Source organism: Tribolium madens, unplaced genomic scaffold (assembly GCF_015345945.1).
Source record: "Tribolium madens isolate multiple individuals breed KSU strain unplaced genomic scaffold, Tmad_KSU_1.1 Scaffold_3;HRSCAF=73;Tcas5.2_LG2, whole genome shotgun sequence".
NCBI lineage: Eukaryota > Metazoa > Arthropoda > Insecta > Coleoptera > Tenebrionidae > Tribolium > Tribolium madens.
This window is the reverse complement of record NW_025401006.1, coordinates 2,314,210-2,331,920: the sequence shown is the minus strand read 5'-3', so window position 1 is coordinate 2,331,920 and position 17,711 is coordinate 2,314,210. Positions and strand designations below refer to the sequence as shown.

At 31.8% G+C, this 17,711-nt stretch overlaps 1 protein-coding gene across 1 annotated transcript in view; it reads left to right on the top strand.

Moving 5' to 3' along the window:
• The first annotated feature begins 10,442 nt into the window (after positions 1-10,442).
• The window catches only part of LOC123008006 (lysine-specific histone demethylase 1A), a 96,603-nt gene continuing 89,334 nt past the window's right edge, over positions 10,443-17,711 (top strand). The window contains exons 1-4 of the mRNA XM_044403574.1: positions 10,443-10,571; positions 10,674-11,361; positions 11,412-11,991; positions 12,047-12,195. Coding sequence (XP_044259509.1) covers positions 10,548-10,571; positions 10,674-11,361; positions 11,412-11,991; positions 12,047-12,195 — 1,441 coding nt within the window. The 5' untranslated portion in view covers positions 10,443-10,547. The remainder of the gene's footprint in view (positions 10,572-10,673; positions 11,362-11,411; positions 11,992-12,046; positions 12,196-17,711) is intronic.

Sequence of the window (17,711 nt, the reverse complement as noted above, 5' to 3'; positions counted from 1 at the left end):
TTTCTTTGTCTTTTTTGCATTTTTATAACAAAGCTGTTAGAAGAAGCTCTGTTGCCATATCGCATTACTTTTGAGAATACCTAATTTAACTTTATTGATCCTATATAAATACTTTTTAACATCAAAACTACAAGATTATTAATTGTTTTTTACTTTTGTGTTGAAATTCATCTTTTGAAAAGCTATTAAACGCGACAATTTAAATTAAATATCTAGACGGCAATTGGCAAGTATAAAGTTGACGTTTGGTCAGTCTTGTCTTGCGCATAATCCCCTGTTCAAATTGCTACATGTGTGTCGTCATATTTTTGAAGAAATAATCGTTTTTTATTATTAATTTCTTAATCTGTTTGAGGAAATTTTATGCAAAGGTTTATTAAATGCACCGTTACAATTTCAGTAACTTGGAAAATACACCTACAGACCGCATCAAGTTAATAACTCCCATGACCAAAAAAAGGTATAGCAGCATAAGCCGGTGAAGCTAAATTTCATTAATTAAACATTGAGCCTCTTCTTTATTCAAACGAAACAATTTTAAAAATATACCATCCGACCAGTCGAATGGATTTGCAGCATCAAGCAAGTTTCTATTAATTAATCGCATGCGACGACTAAAAAAATTAATTACATTGTTATTGCTACAAATATACAACTATTTTGAAGACGGTATGTTGTCTTCTCCWCTTCTTCTTCATTTTGTAAAAATAAAAYCWCTYCAACTGCTGCCATTTCAGTTTGACAATCATTTAACACCCCTGTTATTTTTTTAAAGGTATGCTATTAACACCCTTCAAAATTTTAACTTTAACAGTATAAATTAACATATAATGGTTAAATTTGAACATAATTTTGATTTACAGAATACCAATTTAGGATTTAAGAGGGTGTTATTTTTTAACATACTGTTATAAATTAACACATCAGTTACAGAATAGGCCTCTAATGTATTATTTTATTATACATATTTATTATGCTCTACTCTATAAAACTTTTTTGCTAATATTTGTAGTTTATGTCAATTTAATGGTAATCCATATGGCTGGATCTATTATTAAGTATATAGGTATATTATACAAGCTGTTTCAAAACCGGCGCTCTAGAAAAAAATGTCAAGTAAGTTAAGATTTCAGGAATATGAAAAAATTCTATCTACACTAGGTATGTTCCCGGATTGGATTTACAAGAGGAAAAAAAAAATCTTTGATTTTGCGCTAAAACTGCAGCAAAGGAAAAACATTTCTTGCTTTACCTAAAACGAGCAAACTGTACTTAAAACTTAATTATTCTAATTCAGTGAAAAAAAAAGTTAATTTTTCTCTTGATTTTGGACTAATTTTCCTCTGCTTTTTAAGTCTTATCACAATGGCGGTTTTATATATTCTACAAATACATGTATACATGTAATGACAATACATATGCATATATGTCACTTTGACAATTAATTTATTAACTAAATAATGATAGTTCTTGTTACAAATGACTTTGGTTTTTATCTTAAAGCTGTTTCTTTGAGTTGCCATTTATTAAAATTTTCACAAACATGTTTGTTATTTAACTTGCGTAAACTCATTTGTCAAAGTGACATCAGTGTCAAAATAATAAAACCGCCAATGTGATAGGACTTAAAAAGCAGAGAAAAAATATTCCATGTACAAAATCAAGAAAAAAATGAACTTTTCTTTCTAATACTGTGTTAGAATAATCAAGTTTTAATTACAGATTTGCTAGTTTCAGGTAAAGCAAAAAATGTTTTTCCTTTGTTTTGGCAGTTTTGGCATAAAATCAAAGATAATTTTTTTCCTCTTGTAAACTCACTCCGGGGACATAGGTACCTACTGTATAAAAATTATGAGGGTGTAAATTTTGCACTTTGGTCTTATTTACTCGTGTTTTTGTTAGAATAATAATTTTACATATTTTTTTGCTGCAGGCTTATTACAAGAGGAAACAAAGAAGACAGATAGAATTTTTGTTAACATTTTTTTAATGTTCCTGGTATCTTATCTTACTTGGCATTTTTTTCTGAGACGCGAATTTTAAAGCACACTGTATATTATAATCATTTTTGTTTGATGATTAAGGCGGAGGAGGGTAACAAGATTAAAGGCAATAGAGCAGAACTGTGAATTTATTCTTATCTCAATGTTATCAAAATAGTGCATTTACTGATATAAACGAAAAAAAAGTGTACCTAAATGTGAAAGTCTTTTTTCTATGTTGTGTTTAGAATAAGTCTATTCCAGCACCCTAATGACGTCATGTGAGTCGCAAAATTCTCTAGAAAAATAGTTATTTATTATACAAGACGATAAAGTTGAATTTTATCTGTGAGAGCAATTTAGTGTCGAGGCGTCAGCCGAGACGCTAATATGCTCGAAAAGATAATGAAAATTTTATCGTCGTATGTACAATATAAAATTTTATTCAATCCTCACTAATTTTGTAGTCAATTTGGTCGATATTTATAAATGTCAAAGTAAAATTCAACAATGAAATCTAATGCCAAAGATCGTTAGCAACTAACTACCGCAGATATACAACAATGGATGTATTTTTTATCATCTAGATGATACAATTTTATTTTAACATGAAAAAAGAGTAGATAAAATTCAATTTTAACATAGAGGGTTAAATAAAAAAATTAAAATTTTCGTTTTTTAATTTATAAAGTGATACCTATAAAGCGGCAAAATAGAAAAAATAGTATAAAGCACTTGTTGCAGAAGGTTCTTCAAGCACAAATTTGAAATTCCGAAACGAGCCGCGTAGCTAGATACCTTCTGCAACTTGTAGGTACTTTAATATACTATTAAATTATATACCGCACATATGAAGGTAATCACGAATGACAAATTGTACAAAAGTAGAAACGTAAAGTTCCCAAAAAGCAAAATTCTGCAGAAGAATCTTGGTTATGTGGCTTAATTTTCAGAATCATTTATGTGGCTTAATTTTCAGACAGATATGCGTACATATTTTAGTTGCAAGACATGGTGTACAAAAAATGATGTGTGCTCCGAAGACGAAAATCTATATTTGTGTGCGTAAGGTGTAAACTGTAGGTATACCCAACACATTTTTTTCAGGTGAATTTTATAAAACGCCTGATGAGCAAAAAATTTGGATTGTTCAAAAATTTTGCTTTTCCAACACTAATATCTTTTACTGTTTGTGTGGTGCTTAGCTTTTAGGTAGGTAGGTATTATGTTGCCGCTAATATACGTTGTGCGCTGTCCTATAAAATAAAATACGTCGTCATCAGTCACAACGTATTTTAGAAAAAAATAAAATGCAATTCTCTTGATGTTTTGTTATAAATTTTGTAAAATTTTTGATCAATATTAGAATTAGAAAAAATTGTGAAGATAATTCAAGTTTCATTCAGTCTATTAAATTCTCGCTTGCATTTAAACTACGACGTCGATTTGTATAAATTGTCTATAAAACTCTTGTCGTAGCAGCAATAAATTGTACATAGTTTTTTTAAGATTTTGTATACAGGGTGATTTTGATATAATTTTCTAATTTGGGAAACGTTGTTGGTAAAATCATTGATTATCCATATTATTAACCATATGTTTAATCAATGGTACAATAAACGGGCGTGTTCTCCATTACCGTTTGCTAAACCATAACAGTACACTATACTATGTCCGCATACTCGATGTAAGTGTAGGGCATTTTTGGTCTTATTAACACAGTAATTAATCATAAATTCGCCCCGAAACATTGACTGCACTGGCGATTTTTTTATCACTGATTGAAAAAAATGCAAATGCAATACCAGGAACATGGAAAAAATTTAAAAAAAAAATATCTATAAAAATTTCGAAGTTTTTCACAGAAAAGAGGTTTCTTGCGTTTTTTCGATACAAATTACAGTTTTTGAGTAAAATCAGTTTTAAATTTTATATTACAGATCATAAACAGCATAACAATTAAAAATAAAATTCGTTTAAGACGCTTGTCGATTAAAAATTTCGACAACTGATCATTGAATTCGTTCAGGGGTTTAAAGTTATCAGCTGTACTTACCAACTTTTGTAATTTTATCTATTCTGCAATAGTGGGAAAACCCCATTAAAAAACGCATCTCTTTCAGGAGGTGTAGTTCGCTTACATAACATTTCTTGATACATATTCATAGAAAACTTTCTATTAGATTTCTGTTTATTTCTATTAGATACCTGTTTAAATTTGTAACAATAAAAACGGAACACCTATATTTGTCTAAAAATTTGTATATGTATAGCCATAATCAGTTAGATTCTAGTCAATGAAAATATTTTTATGATGGTTATATCGGAAGTTGGTATCAACTTTGTTATTTTAGAAACAGAAAGCTCTGTTTTTTTATTGCGTTTTTGGATTTGCCGAGTTATTCTATGAGAATTATCATCGATCTTCTCTATATCGTATTTGAAATTTTAGACTTTTTAAAAATTATTGGATTTTCATCCTCCTCTTCAAAAATCGTTAACTCTGCAATTTTTAACTAGGTAGAGCTTGTTCCAAATCTGGTGGCGAACTGACGTTGTCAAAAATGTCTGAATTTTGACACTAAACATATGTTTACTATTAAAAAAAATATTGTTCATAGGCGTCGTATGAAATAATATTTCAAAACCACTGTTACTCTTTAAAAAATTATAATAAGTAGGTACTCATACATAAGATGAAGAATGATGAACAAATTATTAAATTGTTAACGCATTAAAAGAATTTTCAAAAATGATATTCCTAACAATCCTTCAAAATTTTTACAGAAAAAACGTACGCCCATGTATTTTTTTATCTTAACCAAGTGGGCGCACTCCAAGTGTCTTTTCTGTCACTGTCAGTTCGCCACCAGATATGAAATAAGCTCTTTTATGAAGTCATATTTTGTCATTTAAAAGAAAACGAATTATTTTTTTTAGTAGATTTATAATTAAAAAAAAATATTAACAAACTCTCAACGTTACGTTTAGAGAAATTCAAACATTCATAAAGCAATTTTTCTAAATGAAACTCTATATTTTTCTTTATTAGATGGAGGAGAATTTAATTCTGTTTCGATCTATATTAACACTTTCTGTACCTATACAGGGTGCGCCAGAACTCGCGCCCCAGAGAAAAATGTCAAATGTTGGCGGCAATAGGTCGCCAAAAAGTGCAGCCGAAGAAGTAATTTTTGCTTGCATAAGAGAGTTATTAGACTCTTAAATCCACCAATCCCAGAAGGGCACCTCAAGGTGTGATTGAAAAACTATATCCGTTGCTAGGTTACGAAAATAATACCAATTTGCCCAGAATTTTCATTAAATAGCTGGTCTACTGGAATTTTTAGTTTGACATTTATTAATTTGTGGGTGACATTACCTGCTAGTTTGCAGTATTTTTCTGGCATAAGAGGTTGTACACGAGTATAATGCGACAGAATCGTTAATTATTATCAGCAATTATCAAAAATTATTTTGAAACATTCTGGAAATTCCTGATGAACCGACTTCTTCACAGGTATTGTTCCTTCTCAACTTTTTCTTCGATCTGATACAGATTAACAAACAGATAAATGAATTTTAGAGCTTGAAAACTAGTGCGTTATCTTTATGAAACAAAGAAGCAAGTGAGAGTGAGACCAGAAAAACATGAAGAAGTACGCAAGTTTCTTTATTTACTTTAATGCAAATAAATAGTATGGAACTAAGCGTTTTTTGCTTAAACTATAATTTTTTAGAAAAACTAATTAATGAATGATAAAGCACTATAAAAATGTGATCTTTTATCAAGAATATACTTTTAAGAGTTTTTTTTTTTCTTTTGAGTTCTAAAGTCTGTTTTTTATTTAAATGGAAACCGCCAAGTCAAAATTTTGGTAAAAAAATTGGTAGCAGCTTATCTCCATACCCACAAATTTTCTTTGCTTTTTATTTTTGATCCTAGAAATTTTGTTAAATATAGTAAAATTCAGGAAGGTAGACCGGTGCGTCATCTGACGTTTCTCCTAACCACGTTTACATCGCGATGACAAAACGTCAATTTTTTGACGTTAGGTTCAATATCTGCGAGTTAGAAGTTGTTTACTGATGAAGGTGTTGGTTTGTACGCTTCTTTGCAAAGGTATTTAAAATTCAATGTAATAGATTCGAAATGACGTTGTACATGCAGGGTATTCATTACATCATTATGTTTTTCAATGCTTTTGGATGTTATATCTAAAACTCGGAATTTTTAGTGTACATTAGTATAAAACCGATTTTCTAAAAAAACAGTGGGTAAGTTGAGAAGAAAACGGACGCAAAATCTGTATTTCATAAATAGGAATCATCGTAAACATAAGGAGCATGGACAAGTAATTTCTTACATTGAGTTTTTTAAGGGTTTAAAACCATAGACGATCTTATGCATTCTTCCAGATAAGAAAAAAGAAAAAGTTGAAATTCAAGACGTCTGCAAGATAAAGTTGCATCTTACATCCTTCAAAAACAAACAATAAACGCGTTAAGAAGCTTTAATTCTGATCTTATGAAAACCAGAAAGTTACTTATGTGAGGGTCAAAATAAAGCGTCGATTTCAGTTTGTATTGTTAATTACTTCATTAAATAATAGACTTCTTAAACAACGCTCATATTTACCTCAAATATCTCAAATAATCCCAATTTTATTTAAAGAAAACTGGTTTGCGCCATAGCAGACACAATATGTAAAGTACTAAAACAGCATTTAAATGGTTTTTTATAAGATTGGCCTCATTTTTTATAGAATAAATAAATGATGATGGGGGGCCAATTTTTATCGGTGATCCCTCATTATTTCAATTTTTTACACTAACACAAGTGCCTTTATGCCTAATTTCATGGAAGTTACTTCATCGTAAGGAATTATTAAAAGAAAGCAACGAGACGTAGAACAGAAGCAAGAAATCAACCAATAAACGAAAAATACTTGCAAATTATACCAAAAAGACTTTCAACGACGACAATAATGTTACTGTCAATCTCAAATTGACAAATTCACTCGAACATGACATTTAAGTGGTGCAGTTGAAGTGCATATGTAAATTAATGTTCAAGGCTACCATCCTTAGAGAGCCTTTAATTATTTCAACTTACATTGTGATAGAATTTTTTATTTCACTTTTAAGTTGGTAATGAAAAAATGAAATTGATGACGCACCGGTCTACCCTCCTGAATTTTACTATAATTATGGTTACGTTTTCATGTTGAGATTTTGTCAAAATATTGACTTTTATAAATCTCTTTGTGATAGTACACGTTACAATGTTGTAGGCAAAAATGAGCGTCTTGCTACAAAAACTTTAATAAAAAAGGGTGTCTACTGTCTATACAGATAAAAGTTATTTTTCAAACGATACAAGCAGGTATTATGAAGATAGACAATAAATTTTGTGTAATTTATGAAAATGAGCACTAAGTTGAAGCATTTTCTAATTTTTTTTCTCGCTTTAGTTTCAAAATTGTTACTTTTCCAACTGGTTTCTTAAAAACGGTGAAACCAGACACTAAATTTACTGCGTTCTTCCTTATTTATGTTTATTTTGTATTTTTGTCAATTTCTTGCTAAAAATTAGAGAATGGTACGTATAACAAACCTGCATTACAAACTGCGTTTAAATTTTCACGGTGATCTTTTCCTGACTTCTGCTTGCACATTTTTCGTCTCAGAATTTCTAAAGACTGTTGGCGGTACCGACTTTATCCTCGTTTTTGTGTTTCCGTCTCTAAATTTTCTTAGACGATTTTTTTGTTGATGTTTAATGACATTGTTTAAATTAAATCAAAAACCGGAACTGCCAACTTCTTTTATAAAAATTACTGGTGGTGCCAACGTTAAGACTGTTTGACATTACCATTTAAAGAAAAAACAGACTTTACAAAATTTTTTGTTTTGTTTTCTTAAATGGCAACCCACTACAATAAAACCATTTTTCTCAAGAAGGTTATGATCTAAGGATTACAACTTTTGAGACTACTTTTGAGAGACTTTTAGCGACTACTACTTTTAAAACTTTTGGGGTTAGTTAGTTTTTGCCGTCAACTTAATGAACAATTTTGGCGTGATTTCACAGGGAGGAAATTGTTCATCGTATTTGCCGCCAAGGACCGTATTTGTAGAGGCGTACATTGCAAAACGTCTTCCATACCTTAGGAATTCATTTTTACGAATAAAATAATGACGTTTTAAATTAATTTATTTTATGTCCACCTAGCCTCCCCGCAGTGTTGTCAACTGACGCAAAATTTCCTACATTGCGATTTTTTGTTTGTTTAAAAAACTGCAAAGTAGAAAAAATACTGTATGATATCTCGGTTATAAGGCATTTTGTCGCTTACTGCTTTATGAGTTTATGACACTCCTCGCTGCGCTCGTCGGGTTCTAAATCCGTCGTGAGACAAAATACTTCTTATAAAACTCGTATCATAATATACTATTACAATTTGCTACGAGATCTCTATTTTGCAGACTCCATTTTATAAGATGTTAATCAGTTATAAGCTTATGGGCTCTGTTTATGTTTTTCTTAGGAAAAGAGAATAGCATATACTGTATTTGAATTTTAAGCGGGACGATATTGGAATTTGAATGACCTATCCGACGCCTTTGCTGTAGTTGATCGATACGTGGAAGGGAAAACGAGAAAACCTTAGATTATAGGAGAAAACGCTCAAACATGGAAACATGGCGTAGTAGCATAACAAAGGTAATTTTATTTAAATAATTGTAAAAACTTGTTTTTTATCTGGAATTTTAAGATTTTTAGGTACTTAAATACTGACCGGGCAAAAGGAATATTTGCTCAACTGTTACAGAATTTATCGATATGGTTAACTTAACCCTAAAAAGTTAATTGAAACATCATTTTTACAATATTACACGAAATAGGCATAATTGGTAATAAGGAGTTCAGGGAATCATCATCCTAAACTTATAATAAAACTGATAAATAACTTGTGCTATTTTTAGTACATACTACAATTCGTGTTTTTGTTGTTGGAAGTTTGGTCTCGATTATTGTGAAGTTACGAGTTAATTACACAATTAATTTCAGAAATATCTTTTGTTCATTGGGAATATTTAAAGACGATAATGTGTATTTTATGTAACAATTGTTAATACGGATTTGAGCTTTAAAACTTCCGTTACTTCCAAAATATTTTGGCAATTAGTATTGTTCTTGTCTTAGACAAGTAATTGCACTGTTTTTTTTTGATATCTACCTTATTAAAATATAAAGTTGAGGTTTTTACGTACAGTTGGAGACAAAATACATCAATGTCACTTGAGTGACATTAAATTGTAAAGAATGCTTTAGGACTGTTAACCTTATTTTTAGCTACTGTCAATCATAGTTGACAAGTTGTACATGTTTTTGATAGGAAAATACAACAGCTGTCATTAATTTGAAATTGTCATTCATTTTAACGTTAAAGCTTGAATTACATTAAAGTGTCAGAAAAGTGACGACCAAAGTATTTTGTCTCCAACTGTACAGTTGCGGCCGTTGAAAATTAAACTTTGACAAATCCAATACAAATTAGTGTCGTAGACCAGAAAATTTTACTTCAAAACAATAAACTTGAATTTTGTAGACAGAAATAATCAATATTTTATTACAGCATCATCCGAATCCGAAAAACTGAAACTCACATTGCCATCTTTGATGAAAACCTAATTTACACTTTACGAATTTTTAAAATAGCTAATAATATGCCAAAACTCAGCCAAAAGTGACTGTCTTAGTTGTCAAGGGCCGCACCAGTACTATACTTTGAAGTGCAAGTACAAAGTAAAATACGAGCAAACGACCATTACTTCAAAAATAATGTATTACATATGTTAAACTCATATTATTTATTATTTTTATTTATAACAGAAAAGTTACAAGTATATTTTAGGTAATGCTGAAAAAACTACTTTTAGCTCATTTAAATTTTCGCTCATCTGTCAATGTTTTTTTAATAACACAGTTGCGGACACGGAATTTGTGACATCAAAATGTCAGTTCAAAAAACGTCATTGTAAGCCAAGCTTTATTGTCATTATGATTGACGTGTGAAACTAAAATTTGAAAGTTTTAGTTGAAAATTATTTTTGGCGTCCGTATTCCAAAACGATAATGCCAACAATACGTGTTTTAATATAAGTTCATTAAATTCTTTTCATTTGCTGTCATTTCTCTAGTTACGATAAAAAACACAATAACCGAAAGTGAGGTTAGTTGGATAAGACCCATTTTATATTTTTATCAGTCAAATGACATATCGTCCAAAATTCCGTGTACGCAATTATGTAAATACAAAATCAAATATATTAAAAAGAAGTGTTAATTTAATAAAAAAATACATTGTTGGTGCTTTAATTCCTTTTTATTTTTTTACGACCATCTGCCACTTCGTGTATTTTATTTTTCGAACGCACGAGATGTAGGCAACAAAGAATAACGCAGTCATCTGTCAATGTCAAGGACGAAAACAAAAATCAAAACAATCAGTTCATTTCCCATTTTTTTGGATAACTTTAAAATACAAAGCTTTAAAAATGAGTCGAAGAAAAAAGATTAAGGTACTGTGTTAAATACCAGACAGGAGTGTCATTGTTGCATTGGTTTATTGTTTAAAAAATGGTAAATTATCAAAAGTGAGGTTATGTTATCAATTATTTTAGGTGGAAAGCAAAGAAATGGATGATAAAATTAATAATGCCGATGATGAAAATGTAACGGAAGCAGCGGATAAACAAAAAACCGTTCCCTCTGAGAAAAAATTAAACTCCGGTCCTAGTTCTTCTAAAAGTAACAAAAAGGAATCAAAGAAGGAAGAATTGAAGAAGGAGGAGGATAAGAAAAAGGATGTTGATCCTGAATCGGAGCTAGATGATCCAGTTATCAAAGATTTATTTTCTGGATTGGAAGGGGCTGCGTTTCAAAGTCGCATGCCATTTGATAAATTGACCTCAACAGAAGCTGCTTGTTTCCCAGATATAGCTCAGGCCGCTTTACAGACTATTAAAGTATATCTAAATGTTCGCAATCGTATTTTACAAATGTGGCTTGATAATCCTAAGCAGCAGCTAATCTTTGAAGACGTTATGGAAAAAATGGAAGTACCTTATAATAGTGACGCACCTCTAGTGAAGAGGGCTCATGCGTTTTTGGAACGTAATGGATACATCAATTTTGGCGTTTTTAAAAGGCTTAAACCTTTACCCTCTAAAAAATATGGGAAAGTGATAGTAATTGGAGCAGGAATAGCTGGATTGGCGGCCGCTCAACAGTTACAACAGTTTGGTTTGGAAGTAATAGTCCTAGAAGCACGAGATAGAGTAGGTGGTAGAATTGCCACATTTAGAAAAGGTATAAATTTGTTTTAAAAAGCAATACTTTAATGAATTATAAATTTTTAGGTAATTATATTGCTGATTTGGGGGCTATGGTTGTGACAGGCCTAGGAGGTAATCCTGTGACCACTCTCAGCAAACAAATAGACATGGAATTACACCGCATTAGACAGAAATGTCCTCTATATCAATCAAGTGGTGTTACTGTTGATAAAGACAAAGATGAAATGGTTGAACGTGAATTTAACAGACTTTTAGAAGCCACATCTTATTTATCACATCAACTAGATTTTAATTATGCTGGAAATAAACCAGTTAGCTTAGGTCAAGCTTTAGAATGGGTTATAAAGCTTCAAGAAAAGCACGTGAAAGAAAAACAAATCCAGCATCTAAAATCCGTTATAACATTACAAGAAAAGCTAAAAACAAATCAAAAATTGTTAGTTGGAATTAAGGAACAGATGTTTGAGACAAATGCAAAAATTAAAGAACTGGCTAGTGTAGAAAAGAGGGATATTCAGTTGGAATTTGCATACAGAAGTGCCGTGCGTGATCTTAACGCATACTCAAAGGAATGGGATCAACTACAAGAACAAGCAAAGGAAATTGGAGATAAACTTAGAGAGCTAGAAGCATCACCACCAAGGTAATAAATATATTTGCTCATCCTGACTTTATTTCAATTATGTAACGTTATCTAGTGACGTGTATTTGTCATCTAAGGATCGTCAGATTTTGGATTGGCATTTTGCGAATTTAGAATTTGCCAATGCGACTCCACTTTCAAATTTATCACTAAAACATTGGGACCAGGACGACGATTTTGAATTTACAGGGAATCATTTAACAGGTGAGTGGATGCAACTATAAAAACTTTGGCTTGTAGGTGGTTGCATATATAGTTTTATGTTCCGCAACTAAAATAAGGATTCCGTTTAAAATTAATAGTAAGAAATACGAAAAAAAATCTCGAGATCTCACCTGACTGAATTAATCTACGAGATTTTATTATGTATATATATATATATATATATATATATATATTTATTCTATAATTTTCAGTGTTTAAAAGGCAGTGATTTTCTTGTAAACAAATTTTGTTCTCGATGCGTTTACTCTTTGTTTTACCGCGTTTGTGTAAGGTCAAGAGCAATTTGAAAAGAATGTTACTGATGTGGTGTAATATTTACTCGTCTACAGTTTAAATATTTGTATTTTTCTTCTTGTATGCGCTGTGTTTACTTTTCTATTCTTCAGAGTGTGGAGCAGGTAGGTATGCTGTCCGTATGTAATTCTAATCTTTTTGTCTCTTAAAAAAGAATGGTGTCACTTTTTAATAATTGTAAACTAAATAGTTAGACTTATTAATATTATTTAAACACCAAACACGTCATGGACCTAATGGTCTCAAAATGAAACACAAAAGTATTATCAAAAAACGATTTGTTTATTTTTATTGTTTTATGAAATGGCTAAAACTAAACCTAGAGCGCCTTACTTTTCTTAAATAATTTTAGTTTTGTCACTTTGTTGAATGCTTTGCAAAATGCTTTGTAATTGGGTATTATAACATTGGTTCTAAAAATTTTCTTGAAAGTACTAAGAAAAAGAAAATGATTTTTTTCAAATGGGATGTTGTATTGTTTTTGATGGAGGAATTTACATTAAAGTGCTTTTATGTCCAATTTTTTTACTGTCTTTGAATGTGCGAAACGTTCCAGTGGCGTTTCCTTTTATACGAGTTAATTTTTCGCATTTATAACAATTCTGTTGCACGTCCTCGGCTAACCAGGCCATTATTGTTTATTTATTGCCATAATAACACGTTTTTCTTCTCGTAATAACGTCGATTCACACCTTGCGGCAAAACGTACGTGATTGACAGGCATTAAAGCCAACGGCTTTTGCAGGTCAGTGAGCGGCTTGGTTAAGTCGAACAGTTGCCAACATCATCATTCATAACAGTTTTTTGGATAAAGTATTGTTGAAAGAATGTTTTTTCGCGTGTTGTTGTATTTCTTTTATAAAAACGGTCGATGTTTAAAGTCCTCGTGCATGAGTGCTTCATTTGCCTGACCCGTCCGACAGGGGCCTTCAGATCGGCCAGATAAGTCGCCGATAAGGCGGTCATCTCACGATTTCTGGATTCGTTTTATTTTCACTTCGACCTTTAAGCTTTTTTGGTCAATCTCAGCGCGCTGGCGATGCTTCAACCGATTAAATACTTGTTTGCGTACGGCGTTATTAAGCTCCGTGCTTTCTTGCTGTTTCGTTTAAATTCCAGACTGCGTTAAGCAGATTGTGGCGATGACGGCGAGGGGGCTGTCGCAAAAAACGGTAATCCAAATTATTCTTTTAGGTAGAACTCTGACAATGTGAGAATAAGATTTGTTTTTCTGTAGTTTCTGGGCTTATTTATTAATGTGCTGCAAGCTTGTTGGGCGCCGCTAATTTTTCATAAGAAAGGTGCAATATTTTAATAGTAGCTTACGTAATGAAAAGTTGTTGAATTGAAGATATTAATTACAAAGGTAAACTTGTTTTGATCGGGCTGCAGCTTTAGCGCCAAGACACCCGCAGTGCACGGACTAATTAATATCTCCGCCAATTAATATTAGTTTTTATGCACTTACGATTGATTTGTAGCCATTGTAGTTTGATTATGAGTCCCAGACGCGACGGGGGTTCATCGCCCCCAATTTGCGCTTGGTGGAATGCTTTTTTAATACGTTTCCTCTGAAAATCGATTAATAGGTGTTGTGTTTATGGCAGCGGCGAAATTTTTAATCGTCGTTTTGTCTCCGACAACAATAGGATTGCAATTATTTCGAGCAAGGCGCGAACCAAATTCGAAAATAATTCGCAGGGTCACCTGTTCAACCAAACAGAATCGGTGATCTTTCGTACGGCGAAAAAATCTCGTCAAAACGAGATTTCACACAGCACGCAAATGACAGATTAGTTAGTTTCAAAGAATGCACGAAATTGAACAATAAAACCGAAAAAATTCAGCTGCCCACTGAACGATTCGTCCTATTATTTGTCGTTCTCATTAGCTGGAAAGCGGACTTAAAAAAATCTTGTCATTATACGATAATACGAGATCAGAGCACTATTTTTTACTCTAGATCTTCATGAGTTTTTTGCTCAAATCATTGTCCAAATAATATTTATTAAGCCAGCAGATGCGACTAGATTACTTAGATGGTAGTTCGATAATCTCTAAGTTGATGTTTAATTTTGGCAATTTTTTGGTCATTTTAACCGGCTGTCGTCTAATTCTCGTAGAAAACGTCAATTTAAAAAGTCAATTGTCGCGCTCCACTGGTGTCGGTGGCATTCTACGAATCAGGCCGCATCTAATTGATAAAATACAATATACCGATGAGAATCGATTGGTTACGGATGTTAGTGCTCGTGTGGAGCTAACATTGTCTTCGGAAATCCACAAAGAGCTTCTCGGACGCGACCTTGCTGTACTCGATGTGGATGGATGAAATTGAGTTATACATATTTTTTGTTTATGTAACGTGTGCGACCTTTAGTCTCATCTTGCAAGTTTTCTGAAGTTATTCCTTATGACACTAGAGTCCAATTTTGTGTAAAAGACATTTTTTCAATTATTTGGAATGTAAATTATGTTTTAGAGTTCAAAAATTACCCGTTGTGTCGTGTCTAAAATCATTAAAAAAGCATAAAATTTCAAACTTTACTTATTACTCAGAAATCATGTTATAAATATCTACTTGTTTAATTTTTTTGTTTATTTGATTGTTAATTGTTGCGTCAGTAATCAGTTGGTTTGGAATTTTATTTGTAGGTCAGCTTTTACAGTCAAATTGCCTGGAAATGTTGATCGAATATGACAATTGTAGATCGTGGATCGTATTTAGAGAGTCCGGTAACTGATGAGACTAAAGATAAACAAACGATAAGTTGCCGCTGAACCGGTTCAGAAGTGACGGTCGAGAAGGCGACATCATTAATTAATTTATAAACCTAATAATGATTTCAAAGGGATCAGAGGAATTCAAAATCATTTCATTAAATTTACAAAGCAAACAAAAAATTGATGAATTTCCAACTGAACGATCATTCTTTCTCGATGAAATTTTAAATTTTGTTGTGTTTACGAAGTGATAACAGCCTCTGGTCCTTAAATTCGAAAATGTTCGTTTGGCGGTAGCTCGACAAAACAACATAAACGATTCTTTATGTGACATGTGGACGGGTTAAAGCGGCTTACGTCGGGCTTAAAGTCTTCATACCTCAGAAAGATCAGAAATGATCGTGAAATCACACCCATTTAATTCCATTTGTCGTATCCGTTTTCGTTATAGTGGGTCTAAATGTGGGGGCAAAGCTTAACGTTGCCCTCGGTTTGAGATACCGAACACCGGATCTTTATAATTTGCAAGAGATCGCAATCCATGATTTGGATAGTAGTAACTGAAGAAGGGGGTTGGTCAAAGGCGGCCGCTCTTTGCGAATTTGACACCTCTTCCGTTGTTGCGGCCAAATGTGTTCCTTGGATTCTTCTAGATAATTTTTGATCGGAAATGTTTTATTTATACAAAAAGAAATAATAAAGTGACTATTTGTTATAAAGAAAAGGAAAATTGTGTCGCTAATATTATCAAGATGATCGCCTTCTTTTAAATTTTTTTTTATTCTTGTAAGTGCATACATTTTTAAACAAAATTACGGTTTGCAGAGCAATCTCCGTTCTACATTTGAAAATAATGTAACACAGTTTATACTATTTTTTTAATTTAAGATATTGCGTTTTACCGAACCATGAAATTGCATTTTCGTGCTACGTATAGAATGTACATACAGTAATATGAAGTTGGCTCAGTTTTTGCTGTTAGCTTGGTAAACTAATAAGATTCAAATTAGAAACAAAACATTTAGTTTCATTAAATTTTTTTTTATTAATAAATAAACTATTTTTTTGTATTGTTATATACTTATGTTACGAACTTAGTTAAAGGATACACATAGTGGCTGGAATTAATTCTAAAATCTGTTTAGGAAGATAAGAAATTCTTTTCTTATGTGAATTTTTAAAAAGTTGCGTTGGTGTAAAATGTAAATTAGATTAGAGGTTTACATTCTACTTCCATATTTTTCTTCAGATTTAATCCAATATGTAAATTAGTAAAGTTTAGATAGTTGATCTATAATTTAAAAACAGCACTCTTGAATATCTGAACAAAGTGATGTATCAAATAAAATATGAAATTTTTATTTAAATCTGTTAGGTGCAGCAGATTGTCTTTTTGTCATTGTTTGTAAAAAAGTTGTTAACCATATCGAGCAACTACTAACTACCCGTTCGTAAGTAAACTTCGAAACAAGTGGGAATCAAAATTACATCATTTAAATAAATATTTACTGTCAACGGCGAGTGCATATATCATTTTGTACATAACATTTTAGCTGCCATGAGAGCAGTCCAGTTAGGGACTATTCCGTTTTCTTCTTGTTGAAATCACCGAAACTATGGCTGGTTAACCACGTTACATGGCGGTGGAGGTGAAATTAGAACACGGTAACACTTGTACGGAGAAGTTTTAATTGCTTTTCCCCCGCTGCGGTATTTATCATGGAAACGCAATAGGAACTGGTAATAAATATTAACTAGGTTTGTCTGCCTGTATTACATAATGCATTAGTTGAGAAGAGGATACGTATATGTTCCTGCAGGTGATTTGTAGGTGTGAAGATAAACTTTGGCGTTGAAAATCACACAGAGGTCGTAAATTTTGTGACAAATTACCTGTAATAACTCATCACATTATTATTACCTATCTATTATGTACAATTTCAACAGAAAAGCTAAGGTAAAATTTTCAAATAATCAGTTGTTTGATTAAGTTGCAAATACAAACGATCGAATTATTTTTTTCTTTGAAAACATGCTCAACAACTTCATGAAGGAAATAAGATACCAGTTTATTAGCATTCAGGATGGAGTTTTTAATAGTTCAGAGTGTTTTTTCTATATTTCAATATCAGTTGAAATTCCAGCTGCTGTCATATTTTTACCATAAAGGTAAAGGTATTTTTTTTTGAATTTTTTGAATTCTGAAAACAGTGTGGTATACCTTTGTATCCGTACAACCTATACACAATAAATAACTAACATTGTCCCACGTAATCCCACGCTTTTGCGACTCATTATCTCAAAAACACAGCATTTGGTCATTCTGATTGCCAGTTGCGATTTGCAGAGTTCATTCTGTGGTAACAATTGCAACTAAAAATATTTGATATTCAAATATTTTTCTTATATATCGCAAATTTATGCAGAATTTTCTCGACAAACGTGTGTATTGTTTTTAGAATCGGTGCAAATGCGAA